Source organism: Triticum urartu, chromosome 2A (genome assembly GCF_056163025.1).
Source record: "Triticum urartu cultivar PI428250 chromosome 2A, HENAU_Tu73, whole genome shotgun sequence".
Lineage (NCBI taxonomy): Eukaryota > Viridiplantae > Streptophyta > Magnoliopsida > Poales > Poaceae > Triticum > Triticum urartu.
The window spans coordinates 664,806,797-664,823,320 of record NC_141874.1 but is presented as its reverse complement, the minus strand read 5'-3'; the positions used below and the strand labels follow the sequence as shown (position 1 = coordinate 664,823,320).

The 16,524-nt window shown below is 49.2% G+C and overlaps 1 protein-coding gene across 1 annotated transcript; it reads right to left on the bottom strand.

Moving 5' to 3' along the window:
* Nucleotides 1–3,952: 3,952 nt before the first annotated feature.
* On the bottom strand, nt 3,953–7,758 carry LOC125539569 (growth-regulating factor 3). Its single transcript, XM_048703059.2, has 4 exons — nt 7,435–7,758; nt 7,086–7,318; nt 5,870–6,233; nt 3,953–4,811 (listed from the first exon to the last, which is right to left on the bottom strand). Exons 1-4 carry the CDS (start codon nt 7,524–7,526, stop codon nt 4,346–4,348), a joined length of 1,155 nt encoding a protein of 384 aa, XP_048559016.1. The 5' UTR covers nt 7,527–7,758; the 3' UTR covers nt 3,953–4,345.
* Between the last annotated feature and the right edge of the window lie 8,766 nt (nt 7,759–16,524).

Sequence of the window (16,524 nt, the reverse complement as noted above, 5' to 3'; positions counted from 1 at the left end):
TATCAGTGGCACTTGCTGTTGGGCAAGTCCACTGATCAGTGGCATTTGCTTGCTTGCTTGCTTGCTTGCTTTGTTTGATACTAATACTTGTCATGTTGCCTGACAAGATACTGAAGACTGACTGGGATGTGGCGGGTGGAGGAGTTCAGGTCGTGGCCGGAGCTGAGAGCGCCGAGGATCTCATCCCCACGAACAGGTGGCTTAGGACAGTGGACCTTCCTGGCAGGATCGCCTTCATGAGTGTGCCTCGTTCGAGGGGACGATCTCTGAGGCAGGGCCACGAGGAGGGGGCCAGGGAGCCGATGAGATTCTACGCACAGATCAAGGACAACGAGGACCTCGCCATGCTCGTCGTCCCTCCCAAGTTCGTGGAGGTGATGAACACCTGGCTAGTCATCAAGCGACTCCCGCGCGTGGTCAGGCTCTCAGCCAACAAGAGGTGCGTGTTCTGGGTGCAGGTCCAGAACTTCGAGGGCCAGATGGTGCTTGGCCGGGGGTGGAACTACTTCTGCCGCTGCCACAAGATCGTCCCCGGCGACCTCGTCGTTGTGCGCATCTCCGGACTCGGACTGAAGGTTCAGATCTACAACCACGACTCGTCGGTGATGTGCAAGTACCGTTGCAGCAGACACAACTGCCTTGGTGGCATCGAGCAGGCTATGTAATTAAGTTAAGTCAGGTGTTAGTGGAGAAATTTTAGGGTGTGTGGCGAGACTTGTGTTGGGAACATGTTCATATTTTGGCCAGGTGCAGCACCCTGGCACAGCAGGGAAGGAGGATGCCCTTGCTCTTAATCTAGACTATGCTATCTAGTTAAGTAGTTTGTTGTGTTAAGTTTGCTGTCATTACATTGCTTGCTTTGTTTGATCTTGCTGTTGTGATGTTGCTGTTTGTGCTGATCATGTGTGGTGGTAAGGCCACCACATTTGAATGGGGTGAGCAGAACACAAATGCTGTTTGCAACCAAAGAGCTGAAGTTTGCATCTGCTCACATCTTAAGCACAAATGTAAACAACCAAATAGCAGAGGGTAGGCGCCTCTCAATGCGATGCAGGCAACCAAACAAGTTGCATCTGCTGCATTTGAGGCTGTATTTCAGCAATCAGGCTGGGTTAAGATGGACATATAATACAGGTACTGTTCCAAACAGGGACGTAGCTCCCTTGTAAGCATTGGGGTCAATTGACCTCAATGAAATTAAGAAATTCTTCACTGACTTAGTACCAATCACTGTCTATTTGCAGAAGATGACCCCACTATCATAGACACGATCCTATTAAACATTTTTTTCTAGCTTCGTCCCTGGTTCCAAACTGCAACCAAACACACCTTAGAGTTTGCATGATCGCGGCGCGCACTCGGGTGGGCGCACATGCCCGTCGTCGGTCCCTGCCAGGAGTTGCGAAACCGCTGCACCACACACGTACGGCCGCGCCCACCAACCGGTCTGGAGTCCGGACACATGGCGCCGCCCGCCGGTTGGTACCGCGCGTACGTGCCCCGTCCCCGTCCATGATCCATCCACCCGGTTCCATCTCTACTACGTACCCATGGATGGATAAGCAAGCCCAACCCCAAGCTATCGGATGCGATGCGAGCTGACGAGCCGTAGCACCATGCAAGCCTTGGTTTTCCGTCGCAGGATGCAGATGCACCCTACCCTAGCCCCGTCCCCTTGTCCCTGGACCAGAAACAAAGAATGACCCCCGCCTGAATCCTCATCCATCCGTGCCTTTGCCTGCCATTTTCGTGCCAAACAACCAAACACGAGATACTGCTAGTACTACTCTCTCCATTTTAAATTACTCGTCGTGGTTTTAATTTAAATTTGAACTAAAACCATAACAAGTAATTTAAAACGGAGGGAGTACATTACTGACGTAGCTGCTACCCTGCACTGTGCCAGGACATGACGGACTTGGAACTGTAGGGGAGCACCGCACCGGGTAGCGCCGGCTGCATAGCGTGCTTCCGAGGCCAGCACGCAGCAAGACGCAAGTGCAGCCATGGACCCACGCGCGAGGAAGGAAGGAAGCTCTGCCTTTGCGCGGGCAGATCATAATATCAAAGCGTTTTTACAATTTTATAAATAGAAAAAAATATTCCTGACATTTTTTCGAAATGTTATACAATGTAGAAAAATGTTTGTGTAACCCAACTAAATGTTTCGTAAAATTCAAAAAAGTGTACGTTACATTTTGATAAAAGTTCACTCATTTCAACAAAAGTTTTTAACACCTTTGGTAGACTAATTATCCAATGCATAAAAATGTTTTCATAGTAAAAAATAGTTTCAGCATGTATTTGAAAATGGTTAACACATATTTGATTTTTTTTCAAAAAACAAGTATTTCCAAACACGCTAATCATCTATTTAAAAATAATAAACACATATAAAAATAGTTTAGGTGTATACAAAAAATGTAAAATTTGTACAAGAAATTAAAACATATATTTGAGAAATTATAATCATGCATTTTTAGAAATTTAATAAATAGAAAAAAAATGAAAATTCGGATGTACACAAAAAAGTACAATGTGTATGAAAAATAAGGTGTATTTACAAAAAGGGAAAAGAAACTGAGAAAACAAGGAAAACTAGTGAAAACCAAAGAGAAGGAGTTTGCGTGATCGCGGCGCGCACTCGCCTGGGCGCACATGCCCGTCGTCGGCCCTGCCGGGTGTTGCGAAACCGGTTGCACCACGCACGTACGACGCACGGCCATGCCCACCGACCGGTCTAGACACGCGCGCACGTCCCCCGTCCCCGTCCATGATCCGTCCACTGCCCATGGACGGATAAGCCTTCGCTTTCCGTCGCATGATGCACCCTCGTCCCGTCGTCCCGTCCACTCGTCCTACACCAGAAGCAAAGAAAAGAGAGCACACCCACCCTGAAACCCGATCCATCTGCGTGCCAAACCACACGAGAGAATTGCCGGCACACCACTGACGTATAGTAGGCACCTCTTCAGGTACCCTGCACCAGGACGGTACCGCCGCGCCGCCTGCTTCCCAGAGCGGCAACACGGACGGAAGTGCAGCCACGGCCCCACGCTCAAGGGTTTACAGCCTGTTCCTCCACCAACTCCGGAAGCTTGGCCTTTGCGCGGGCAGATCCAGCATCTCGCGTCATCGCACTTTCTCCTCCTCCTCAAGCAAATCATCGGTGCCCATGCATCTTGATTCTTGACCAGGGGAGGCGAACCGTGCCCCCTTGCGTCTCATCTCAACACGCCAAAGCAAGTCGAAAAGGGGAAAGAGGAATGGCCATCTATGCCCCGAATGCTCCCGTAACTTGCCCATCATCAAAAGGAGGAGGATGCTCGTCGGAGGATTGCGCCGGAAGCTATGCCCGGATCGGGGCTTGCCGCCGCCCCACCTCAAAGCAAAAACACCTCTGAGCTCTACCCAGCCATGTGACCCAAGGAACAGGTATTAACACATCAAGTAAAAGAAGAGCAGCGCATCTATAATTAGTTCGCAGATTTACGCAAAGAATTGACACTACATTGGGAGCCAAAAAGGGAAGATTACTGGACCGTCTATTTATCAGGTGCCCGAAATAACGTTTTCATCAGTCATTTTATTTCCTGACTTTGGCCTCCATCATGCCGCAGACTGTCCATCTTCTCCGTCCCCATCTTCAGTTCCTCCTCCCCCTCAGCCCCCCCCCCCTTCCCCCCCCCCCCCCCCCCTCCCCTCAACCTTCCCTCGCCGCCCCGGCCACCCCTCTAAGCCCTGCACCACCGGAGAAAATCTTCGATAGATCCCCTGCACCCCCACCCCTAAGATAGATAACGGGTAGTGAATCCGCCCTAGTGAGACCCTGGCTTCCCACTAAGATAGATGGTGGGGCCATGGTTTTCTCCGGCGAGGTCCATCTTCTCCTGCGAGATCGGGATGGACTAGAATATGTGACTTTGCGAATAAAATTTCCACGCACCTGAGATATAGCAAAACTGAAGATTATTTCAAAAACATGTGTAAGGGAAAAGTCAACGATGTCGTGCACGACCATCGAGGCTATAGAAAACTTCGTACAGTTCCGGCCGACACACGGCAAATCAAAACCCAGGATATCAAGCAAAACGTTGTGAAATTGAAGAAAGAAAATTAACGAAGTAGTGTTTTGTTCGTGCTGCACGACGATGATAGTTAAGGCAGCATCCATACAAAATGAGCAAGCAAGCAAACAAAGCGGCGGTCGGCTCACAGACACATTCGACCGGGTCGTCGGTTCGGTTCACTCATCTGTGATGATTTGAGGACGTCCGTCGTGGACCAGACTACCAGAGAGCTTCGGCAAATCAGCAGAGATCAGGCCGGCCAACGCCGTTCACCTTCACCGGGAGTATATACCGTGGGGCGAGCGGGAGCCGGCGGTGGTGGAGAAATCGGAGCTGGTCACCGGGATGGAGATGGACAGCTTGGTGGCCGAGAAGGCCTCATTGTTGTGGTTGGAGTCATGGTCCTGCAGCTCCGGCCACGAGTCCCTGTCCTTGGGCCACTCGTCGAAGAAGGGCCGCAGCGTCTGGTTCTCCTGCTTCACCGCCGACTCGTCGTCGTCGAAGCCGCCGCCCACGCCGAAGAAGGACAGCGGCTCCCTCTCCGTCTTGGCCAGCGAGCAGATCGCGCTCTGGTCCAGGTCGCTCAGGGTGCTCAGCATGGGGTAGCTCGAGAGTGAGAAGGACGAGTTCTGGGCCGGCAGCAGGCGCCATGAGTAGTTGTCCATGGCGGTGTCCATGGCCGCACTGATGAACTGGTTGTGCTCCTCCATCGCCGAAGTCCTAAACCCATAGGCAGAATACCTGAATTGCACGAGTCAGATTTGCAGCATAGTGATTAATAACAAATGCAAACATCTCCTCACTGTACTGAAGTTCTATTGCTGAAACTTATTGGACAGCAATGATCTAGGATATGTATACAGTAGGCTTCACGTTATCTCTAAACGTGGAACCCATTTCTTGGCTACTAGACAAAACAAAAGGGACATGCTACTATACGAGCAATTGTTGCTGCACATTTTTAAAGCAGGAGCTCCTGACAGGAGAAAAACAAAAGTAGGAAGCCAGACATCTAAGCAAACATGATTGGCAGCAACGCAGCATCATGCATGTGTTGGCTGCCCCGCAGGTAGGTAACCCTACTACTACAATGACAGGGCTTCGGTAAAGGGACACTGCTGGTAACTCATCACAAAGTTCTGATGAAGCAAACCCCAGAAATAAAAGCTCGAGGATGGATGGATGGATGGGCAAAAGGTCATGGGCTTCCATAATCATGCTAGCCTTTTCAGATGGTTTCAGGTGTAGGGAAAGGCAGGAACTGGTAAGTTTTGCTGCAGCAGAACTGACATTATTTTCTAGCCCAGCCCCAAACATGGAAAACAAACATGGGTCAGCAGAATAAAAGATAAGCAGCAAGCAGCAGGGGCTAGGTCTGAACATAAAACGCAGATACAGTTTCATCTGTTGCACGCAGAGTATGCGTGTGAATCTAGTTTAGAAGAACGCTCTGCTCTGAACTTGCATCAGAGCAGAGCACCACTCTGTTTCGCAATCTTCTCAGGCTAAAATCTGCCCCACAAAGCATGGCCAGATACTGCAAAGCAATTACCTAAGCGAGCACAGATCATGCTACTAACGGTGTCAGAAGAGCACTAGTGCTAGTCTGATCAACACAGGCTCTGCCTGTCTACTGATGCAATCAAGCACAAAAATGGGAACACCACATGTTATCGGCCCTGACACCAACCACTAGGTAAAGAAAAACTAATCGGCACGGCAGCAGAGCATGCAGAAGATAAAAACGGCAGGTGATCAGCACGACGGCAGAGCATGCAGAGAAGGTTAATGGAGATCACCTGAAATCTTTGTTCCCGGCGGCGCCAGCGGTCGCGTAAGGCGCAGCAGCATTATCCATGTGCAGCTGAGCAGTAGACCCCAGGGCGAAGGAGCCGGGCGCGCCGGCGCCAGTGGCGATCGCCGGGTACGGCGAGTGGCCGTGGAACGCGGCGGCGGGGCCGTGCTGCTGCAGCTGCTGGGAGTGGGAGACGAGCTGCGTTTCCACAGGCTTTCTTGAACGGTTGCGGCCGCGGTGCATGTGGCGCTCGCAGTACTTGGAGTCCTGGGCGGCCTCCTTGGAGCACCGCCACTTCTTGCCGTCCGTCCGCCGGCACCGCCCCGGCTCCGGATCCAGCTTCTTCCCGAAGTAGGACCCGTACCCAACTGCAAGCAAATTAAGAAAACCCAGGTCAACAATGATGCGACGATGCTCCATACATCTGCACGTACGTCTGTGTCGGTGCTCATCCGGACGCAAGATCAAATCGCGCCGCCGGCCGGACGGAGACGGCGTGCAGCACGAGAGCCGTCGCGGTCGGCCGTCCTGGATCTATCTGCCCATCCAACCAATCATTCATTTACCCCGCCGGAAGGAACGAGGTATATGTGAAATTATTTCCGGGGAAAGGAGGAAGTGCGCGCGATCTACAGTGCAGCGCTTGATTATTGATCTTTTTTCTCGGGAGTCCATGTGAGGGTGGATCGCTGAAATCGCCCGTGGCAGGACCAGCCACGGCAGTGAGCGAGTGAATGCGTGGGTAAGGCTCCCAACAACCAGACAGGAATAACCCCCATGACAAGGAAGCACCAATAAACTACTAACCCAACCCACCTCCTCTACTTTTCGCTTCGTTCTTAGCCTGGGCCAAGCAAGCCTAGTGCCATCTAATCAAATCAAACCCACATGAGGATGAGGCTTCTTGAATCCAAATAAATTAAAAGACCCACCAAGAAGACAGGAGATGCTAGATGGTAGTAGGAGTAGGTGGTAGGAGCAAATCTTGAACAGGGCACGGGGCTTCTTGGATTAGAATAATGAGACCTTTGCGCGACCAAATCCGGGGGAGGATTAACAAATGACCGGAGCAATTAACAAAGAGACGAGCTAGGAGGTCGAGTACACCTGAAATCTCTCGATCCCAATAAACAAGCCGAGCAAATCGCACGGGGGAATGCAAAAGCGTGTAGATAGAAGGTGGTAGGAGGAGGAGGAGGAATCTATGGGGGGGCACGTACGGGCGTGGTGGTGGTAGAAGCGCGAGGCGAGGGAGTCGAAGCCCCGGCGGATGGGGAGGAGGAGATCCGGCGGGACGGGCACGCCGGCGACGAGGTACTTGTAGATGAGCGCCTGCTGCTCCAGCTCCTCGTACTGCGCCGCCGTGAAGGTCGCCGGCCTCGCCGCCGCCCACCTCGCGCCGCTCATCGCGTGCTGCTGCTGCTGCTGCTGCTGCGCCGCCTCCTCCCCTGCCCTGCACACACACACACACAAACACGCCGGAGCCGGTCACCGCATTAGCTAACACCTCGAGCTACAGATAGAAGTTGATACAAAGAAAGAAAAGAGGGAGCTGGCCGGCGGGCTTACGAGTAGAGAGGGGAGGAGCGGCAGAAGGGGAAGATGGGGGAGGAGCGGTGGTGGTCGGCTGCCGGCGACAGGGAGGCAAAGGGCATCGCCATATATGCCGCTCTCTCTCTCTCTCTCTCTCTCCTCTGCTGCGGCTGCGGCTGCGGCTGCTGCTTGGCTCCGGTCCGGTCCGGTCCGGCCTCCCCTTTTAATGTGCCGTGCTTTTGCCTTTTACTCCTACTTGCCTGGTGGCGCTGTGCTGTGTGTGTCTCTTTCCCTCGCTGCGCAGGGCAGGGCTCGATCTGCTGCCTGGTGAGAGTGAGACGACGACGAGAAGGGGGGCAGCGGGATGGATATATAGGACTAGGAGCCCTGGTGAAGTGGTGATAGGCGCAGCAGCGGCAGCGCCGTGTGGGGGTGAGGCCGACACGGCAGGGTTCCAGCTTAGAGCAACTCTAGCTAAAAATCTGTACCGTCAAGTTCGTTTGAGGGATCCTCTAAAACGAATTTGCACTGTCAAACCTGGACACGCGGTGGAAACCACCAAGCTGAAGTACGGTAGGGGCAGAGCGAATCTTCGATGGAGTAGTGAAATGCTTTGAGATCGGAAAGAACACCAACAACGAAAGCACTCTACTGGGCAGACACTGACACCGAGAGAGACGAAAACTAGGGAAGCAAATGTGATTAGAGACCCCAGTAGTCCTAGCCGTAAACGATGGATACTAGTGTTGTGTGGCTCGACCCGTGCAGTGATCGCACATCACGACAGAATAGATTAACTAAAAAACGACACTGTAAATTTAAAACGATGTTCGTGCCACAAAAGTTCATCACGGGAGTTCATCGTACATTTAAACATAAAAACATAGATCAAACTAATCTAAACCTAGGGGTGGGCGGCTCATGGCTTGCCGCCGAGGTAGAGCTCCTCCTCCGACCTCCGGAGAGCATTGGTGTACGCATGCTCTTCCTTGGCGGCGGCGAGACGCTCGTCGACGCCTTCTTCTCCGGCCACCACCGCGCGCTGCTCGGCAAGGAGCTCGTCCCTCGTCTCGCGACACCTCTTGGTGTGCGACCAAAGAGCACCGCCAAATATGGAGGATGGGAACTCCAGATGCACTTTAACCGCTATCCGGAAAATATAGCAGTGGAGGAGGATTTTAACGAGATCCCTCTATATTCTTTTACGGGCAAGCCATTTTTAGCAGATCTGCTCGGGCCCGAAAATGTGCAAAACCTGTAAAACGCCCGGAATTATAAGGGGCGGTGAGATTTTAGCAGATCTACTAGAGTTGCTCTTAAGGCACCACGAGCGCCTACGTCGATCGAGGATGTGCTCGCTTCCAAAAGAAAATTTATAAACCTACTTGTGCCTGCTAAGGCCGATTGTCTAGCCTTCAATTTAATCTTCTCGACGAGTCGGTCTAAGCTGAGTCGGGAGTTGTCGGAGATGACCATGTTACGTGATGGAAATATGCCCTAGAGCCCTAGAGGTAATAATAAAATAGTTATTATTATATTTCCTTAATCATGATAAAGGTTTATTATTCATGCTAGAGTTGTATTGACCGGAAACTTAAATACATGTGGATACATAAACAAATATCGTGTCCCTAGTGAGTCTCTACTAGACTAGCTCGTTGATCAAAAATGGTTAAGGTTTTCTAACCATAGACATGAGTTGTCACTTGATGACGAGATCACATCATTAGGAGAATGATGTGATGGACACGACCTATCCGTTAGCTTAGCATATCATCGTTCAGTTTATTGCTATTGCTTTCTTAATGTCAAATACATATTCCTTCGACTATGAGATCATGCAACTCCCAAATACCGGAGGAATACCTTGTGTGCTATCAAACATCGCAACGTAACTGGGTGATCATAAAGATGCTCTACAGGTATCTCCGAAGGTGTCTATTGAGTTGGCATGGATCGAGATTAGGATTTGTCACTCCGTGTATCGGAGAGGTATCTCTGGGCCCTCTCAGCAATAAACATCACAATGAGCTTGCAAGCAAAATGACTAAGGAGTTAGTTACGAGATGTTGCATTACGGAATGAGTAAAGAGACTTGCCAGTAATGAGATTGAACTAGGTATGGAGATACTGACGATGGAATCTCGGGCAAGTAACAAACCGACAGACAAAGGGAATCACGTATGTTGTCATAATGGTTCGACCGATAAAGATCTTCATAGAATATGTGGGAATCAATATGGGCATCTAGGTTTCGCTACTGGTTATTGACCGGAGAGGTGTCTCGGTCATGTCTACATAGTTCTTGAACCCGTAGGATCCGCACGCTTAACGTTCGTTGACGATATAGTATTATACGAGTCATGTGATTTGGTGAACGAATGTTGTTCGGAGTCCCGGATGAGATCACAGACATGACGAGGAGCTCCGGAATAGTCCGAAGATAAAGATCGATATATAGGACGATAATATTTGGACATCGGAAGAGTTTCGGGAGGTACCCAGTAGTCGTCGGATCACCGAAAGGTCATCTCGTGTTAGTTTGAAACCGATTCAAATTCAAATTCAAAATCAAGCAAACAATAAATTTTTTCAAATATTAAAACTAAAATGTTTGGAGTGAACCAAATATTGCATAGGTAATTAGGGTGGAGAGACCACATTTTTATGAAATAATTAAATGCTCTTGAATAAATAAAATAGCATGAAAAACATTTAGTTAAATACCTTTTATACTTTATAGAATTTTAAACTAATTTATTTGGGGTTTAAACTTTTGTGGCCATGGTGTAATTCATAATAACTAATTTAGGTATTGATAATATATTTTACAAAACTAAAATAAATTGATGAAGCTAATAAAACAGAAAAGAAATAAAAAGGAAAACAAATAAAAAGGCAAAGGCCACCCCCCCCCCCCCGCTTTTTTCCCATTGGGCCTCTTGGCCCAGTCGGCTCCGTCCACCAGGCCGGCCCAGCTCGCCACCCCTCACTCCCCTTATCCCACCCCGACGGAAACCCTAACCCCTCACCGCCCCACTCGCCCCTTCCACTCCCCCACGTCTCTCCTCCACCTCCCATCGATCCCGATCTGGATCGGAAAAAGGGGGGCTCGGACCACGCCGCCGCCGCCTAGGACCACCTCGTCGGCGCCTCCTCTCCCCCGACACCCAAGACGTCGCGACCTCGCCGACCTGCCTCCTCCTCCTCGTCGGCCTGCACCTCGTCACCACGTCGCCGTTGTCTCCATCTCCTCCTCACGCCCCATTGCCCCAGACCCTACGACCCCGGCGAGGCCACAACCTCCGCCCCCTCCTCTTTGTCTCTCTTGCGCGCCCGCTGTCCCCGTGCGCTGATGCCTGCCGCGTTGCTGCTCGCCGCGGCCGGCGCCTCCCCTACAGCCGCCTCCCCGCGCACTCGCCCCTGCCCGCCTGCGGCAGGGCCGCGCTAGCCCCGCGTGCCCCGGCCACCTTCCGTTCGCCCGCGCTTCGGCAGGTCCCCGCGCGCGCGCTCTGCCTGCTACCCTGCCCCCGCCTGCTCCGCTGCATTTCCCCTCCTCGCCCGCTTCCGTAGCTGCCGCCGCGCCCCCACACACGCCACCGCAACCGCCGTCCGCTCGCGCGCTACTGTGCCGCGCTCGTCGCCGCCCCATGCCCGGCGCCGCTCGGGCTCCCTCCGCCCGCTGCCTCCGCCGCCTTCTGAAGGAAATATGCCCTAGAGGCAATAATAAAGTTATTATTTATTTCCTTATATCATGATAAATGTTTATTATTCATGCTAGAATTGTATTAACCGGAAACATAATACATGTGTGAATACATAGACAAACTTAGTGTCACTAGTATGCCTCTACTTGACTAGCTCGTTAATCAAAGATGGTTATGTTTCCTAACCATGAACAAAGAGTTGTTATTTGATTAACGGGATCACATCATTAGGTGAATGATCTGATTGACATGACCCATTCCATTAGCTTAGCACCCGATCGTTTAGTATGTTGCTATTGCTTTCTTCATGACTTATACATGTTCCTATGACTATGAGATTATGCAACTCCCGTTTGCCGGAGGAACACTTTGTGTGCTACCAAACGTCACAACGTAAATGGGTGATTATAAAGGAGCTCTACAGGTGTCTCCAAAGGTAGATGTTGGGTTGGCGTATTTCGAGATTAGGATTTGTCACTCCGATTGTCGGAGAGGTATCTCTGGGCCCTCTCGGTAATGCACATCACATAAGCCTTGCAAGCATTGCGACTAATGAGTTAGTTGCGAGATGATGTATTACACAACGAGTAAAGAGACTTGCCGGTAACGAGATTGAACTAGGTATTGGATACCGACGATCGAATCTCGGGCAAGTAACATGCCGATGACAAAGGGAACAACGTATGATGTTATGCGGTCCGACCGATAAAGATCTTCGTAGAATATGTAGGAGCCAATATGGGCATCCAGGTCCCGCTATTGGTTATTGACCGGAGATATGTCTCAGTCATGTCTACATTGTTCTCGAACCGTAGGGTCCGCACGCTTAACGTTACGATGACAGTTATTATGAGTTTATGCATTTTGATGTACTGAAGTTAGTTCGGAGTCCCGGATGTGATCATGGACATGACGAGGAGTCTCGAAATGGTCGAGACATAAAGATGGATATATTGGATGACTATATTCGGACACCGGAAGCGTTCCGGATTAGTATCGGATAAAACCGGAGCACCGGGGGGTTACCGGAACCCCCCGGGGGGTTAATGGGCCTCATGGGCCTAATGTGGAGAAGAGGAAGGGGCTGCCAGGGCAGGCCGCGCACCCCCTCTCCCCCTAGTCCGAATTGGACAAGGAGGGAGGGGCGGCGCCCCCCTTTCCTATTCTCCCTCCACCTCTCCTAGTTGGACAAGGAAAAGGGGAGGGGAGTCCTACTCCCACCTCCTGCGCGCCTCCATAGGGCCGGCCGCACCCCCCCCTTGGATCCTTTATATACGGGGGCAGGGGGCACCCCTAGACACACAAGTTGATCCACGTGATCGTTCCTTAGCCGTGTGCGGTGCCCCCTGCCACCATATTCCACCTCGATCGTATCGTTGTAGTGCTTAGGCGAAGCCCTGCGTCGGTAGAACATCATCATCGTCACCACGCCGTTGTGCTGACAGAACTCATCCCCGAAGCTTTGCTGGATCGGAGCCCGGGGAGCGTCATCGAGCTGTATGTGTGCTAAGAACTCGGAGGTGCCGGAGTAACGGTGCTTGGATCGGTCGGATCAGGAAGACGTACGACTACTTCCTCTACGTTGCGTCAACACTTTCGTTGCGGTCTACGAGGGTATGTAGACAACACTCTCCTCTCTTGTTGCTATGCATCACCATGATCTTGCGTGTGCGTAGGAAAACTATTGAAATTACTACGAAACCCAATAGTGGCATCCGAGCCTAGGTTTTATGGTTTGATATTATTTGCACGAGTAGAACACAAGCGAGTTGTGGGCGATATAAGTCATACTGCCTACCAGCATGTCATACTTTGGTTCGGCGGTATTGTTGGATGAAGCGGCCCGGACCAACATTACGCGTACGCTTACGCGAGACCGGTTCTCCCGACGTGCTTTGCACAGAGGTGGCTCGCGGGTGACTGTTTCTCCAACTTTAGTTGAATCGAGTGTGGCTACGCCCGGTCCTTGCGAAGGTTAAAATGGCATCAACTTGACAAACTATCGTTGTGGTTTTGATGCGTAGGTGAGATTGGTTCTTGCTTAAGCCCGTAGCAGCCACGTAAAACTTGCAACAACAAAGTAGAGGACGTCTAACTTGTTTTTGCAGGGCATGTTGTGATGTGATATGGTCAAGACATGATACTAAATATTATTGTATGAGATGATCATGTTTTGTAACCGAGTTATCGGCAACTGGCAGGAGCCATATGGTTGTCGCTTTATTGTATGCAATGCAATCGCGATGTAATGCTTTACTTTATCACTAAGCGGTAGCGATAGTCATGGAAGCATAAGATTGGCGAGACGACAACGATGCTACGATAGAGATCAAGGTGTCGCGCCGGTGACGATGGTGATCATGACGATGCTTATGAGATGGAGATCACAGGCACAAGACGATGATGGCCATATCATATCACTTATATTGATTGCATGTGATGTTTATCTTTTATGCATCTTATCTTGCTTTGATTGACGGTAGCATTATAAGATGATCTCTCACTAATTATCAAGAAGTGTTCTCCCTGAGTATGCACCGTTGCGAAAGTTCTTCGTGCCGAGACACCACGTGATGATCGGGTGTGATAGGCTCTACGTTCAAATACAACGGGTGCAAAACAGTTGCACACGCGGAATACTCAGGTTATACTTGACGAGCCAAGCATATACAGATATGGCCTCGGAACACGGAGACCGAAAGGTCGAGCGTGAATCATATAGTAGATATGATCAACATAGTGATGTTCACCAATGAAACTACTCCATCTCACGTGATGATCGGACATGGTTTAGTTGATTTGGATCACGTGATCACTTAGAGGATTAGAGGGATGTCTATCTAAGTGGGAGTTCTTAAATAATTTGATTAATTGAACTTAAATTTATCATGAAACTTAGTACCTGATAGTATCTTGCTTGTTTATGTTTGATTGTAGATAGATGGCTCGTGATGTTGTTCCGTTGAATTTTAATGCGTTCCTTGAGAAAACAAAGTTGAAAGATGATGATAGCAATTACACAGACTGGGTCCGTAACTTGAGGATTATCCTCATTGCTGCACAGAAGAATTACGTCCTGGAAGCACCGCTGGGTGCCAGGCCTGCTGCTGGAGCAACACCAGATGTTATGAACATCTGGCAGAGCAAAGCTGATGACTACTCGATAGTTCAGTGCGCCATGCTTTACGGCTTAGAATCGGGACTTCAACGACGTTTTGAACGTCATGGAGCATATGAGATGTTCCAAGAGTTGAAGTTAATATTTCAAGCAAATGCCCGGATTGAGAGATATGAAGTCTCCAATAAGTTCTATAGCTGCAAGATGGAAGAGAACAGTTCTGTCAGTGAGCATATACTCAAAATGTCTGGGTATAATAATCACTTGATTCAATTGGGAGTTAATCTTCCGGACGATTGCGTCATTGACAGAATTCTCCAATCACTGCCACCAAGCTACAGAGCTTCGTGATGAACTATAATATGCAAGGGATGAATAAGACTATTACCGAGCTCTTCGCAATGCAGAAAGCCGCGGAGGTAGAAATCAAGAAGGAGCATCAAGTGTTGATGGTCAACAAGACCACTAGTTTCAAGAAAAAGGGCAAAGGGAAGAAGAAGGGAAACTTCAAGAAGAACGGCAAGCAAGTTGCTGCTCAAGAGAAGAAACCCAAGTCTGGACCTAAGCCTGAAACTGAGTGCTTCTACTGCAAGCTGACTAGTCACTGGAAGCGGAACTGCCCCAAGTATTTGGCGGATAAGAAGGATGGCAAGGTGAACAAAGGTATATGTGATATACATGTTATTGATGTGTACCTTACTAATGCTCGCAGTAGCACCTGGGTATTTGATACTGGTTCTGTTGCTAATATTTGCAACTCGAAACAAGGACTACGGATTAAGCGAAGATTGACTAAGGACGAGGTGACGATGCGCGTGGGAAACGGTTCCAAAGTCGATGTGATCGCGGTCGGCACGCTACCTCTACATCTACCTTCGGGATTAGTATTAGACCTAAATAATTGTTATTTGGTGCCAGCGTTGAGCATGAACATTATATCTGGATCTTGTTTAATGCGAGACGGTTATTCATTTAAATCAGAGAATAATGGTTGTTCTATTTATATGAGTAATATATTTTATGGTCATGCACCCTTGAAGAGTGGTCTATTCTTATTGAATCTCGATAGTAGTGATACACATATTCATAATGTTGAAGCCAAAAGATGCAGAGTTGATAATGATGGTGCAACTTATTTGTGGCACTGCCGTTTATGTCATATTGGTGTAAAGCGCATCAAGAAACTCCATACTGATGGACTTTTGGAACCACTTGATTATGAATCACTTGGTACTTGCGAACCGTGCCTCATGTGCAAGATGACTAAAACACCGTTCTCTGATACTATGGAGAGAGCAATAGATTTGTTGGAAATTATACATACAGATGTATGTGGTCCGATGAATATTGAGGCTCGTGGCGGATATCGTTATTTTCTCACCTTCACAGATGACTTAAGCAGATATGGGTATATCTACTTAATGAAACATAAGTCTGAAACATTTGAAAAGTTCAAAGAATTTCAGAGTGAAGTTGAAAATCATCGTAACAAGAAAATAAAGTTTCTATGATCTGATCGTGGAGGAGAATATTTGAGTTACGAGTTTGGTGTACATTTGAAAAATTATGGAATAGTTTCGCAACTCACGCCACACGGAACACCACAGCGTAATGGTGTGTCCGAACGTCGTAATCGTACTTTACTAGACATGGTGCGATCTATGATGTCTCTTACTGATTTACCGCTATCGTTTTGGGGATACGCTCTAGAGACGGCCGCATTCAGGTTATATAGGGCACCATCAAAATCTATTGAGACGACGCCTTATGAACTGTGGTTTGGCAAGAAACCAAAGTTGTCATTTCTGAAAGTTTGGGACTGCGATGCTTATGTGAAAAAGGTTCAACCTGATAAGCTCGAACCCAAATCGGAGAAATGTGTCTTCATAGGATTTCCAAAGGAAACTATTGGATACACCTTCTATCACAGATCCGAAGGCAAGACTTTTGTTGCTAAGTTCGGAAACTTTCTGGAGAAGGAGTTTCTCTCGAAAGAAGTGAGTGGGAGGAAAGTAGAACTTGACGAGGTAACTATACCTGCTCCCTTATTGGAAAGTAGTACATCACAGAAAACTGTTTCAGTGACACCTACACCAGTTAGTGAGGAAGCTAATGATGATGATCATGAAACTTCAGATCAAGATACTACTGAACCTCGTAGATCAACCAGAGTAAGATCCGCGCCAGAGTGGTACGGTAATCCTGTTCTGGAAGTCATGCTACTAGATCATGATGAACCTACGAACTATGAAGAAGCGATGGTGAGCCCAGATTCCGCAAAATGGCTTGAAGCCATGAAAT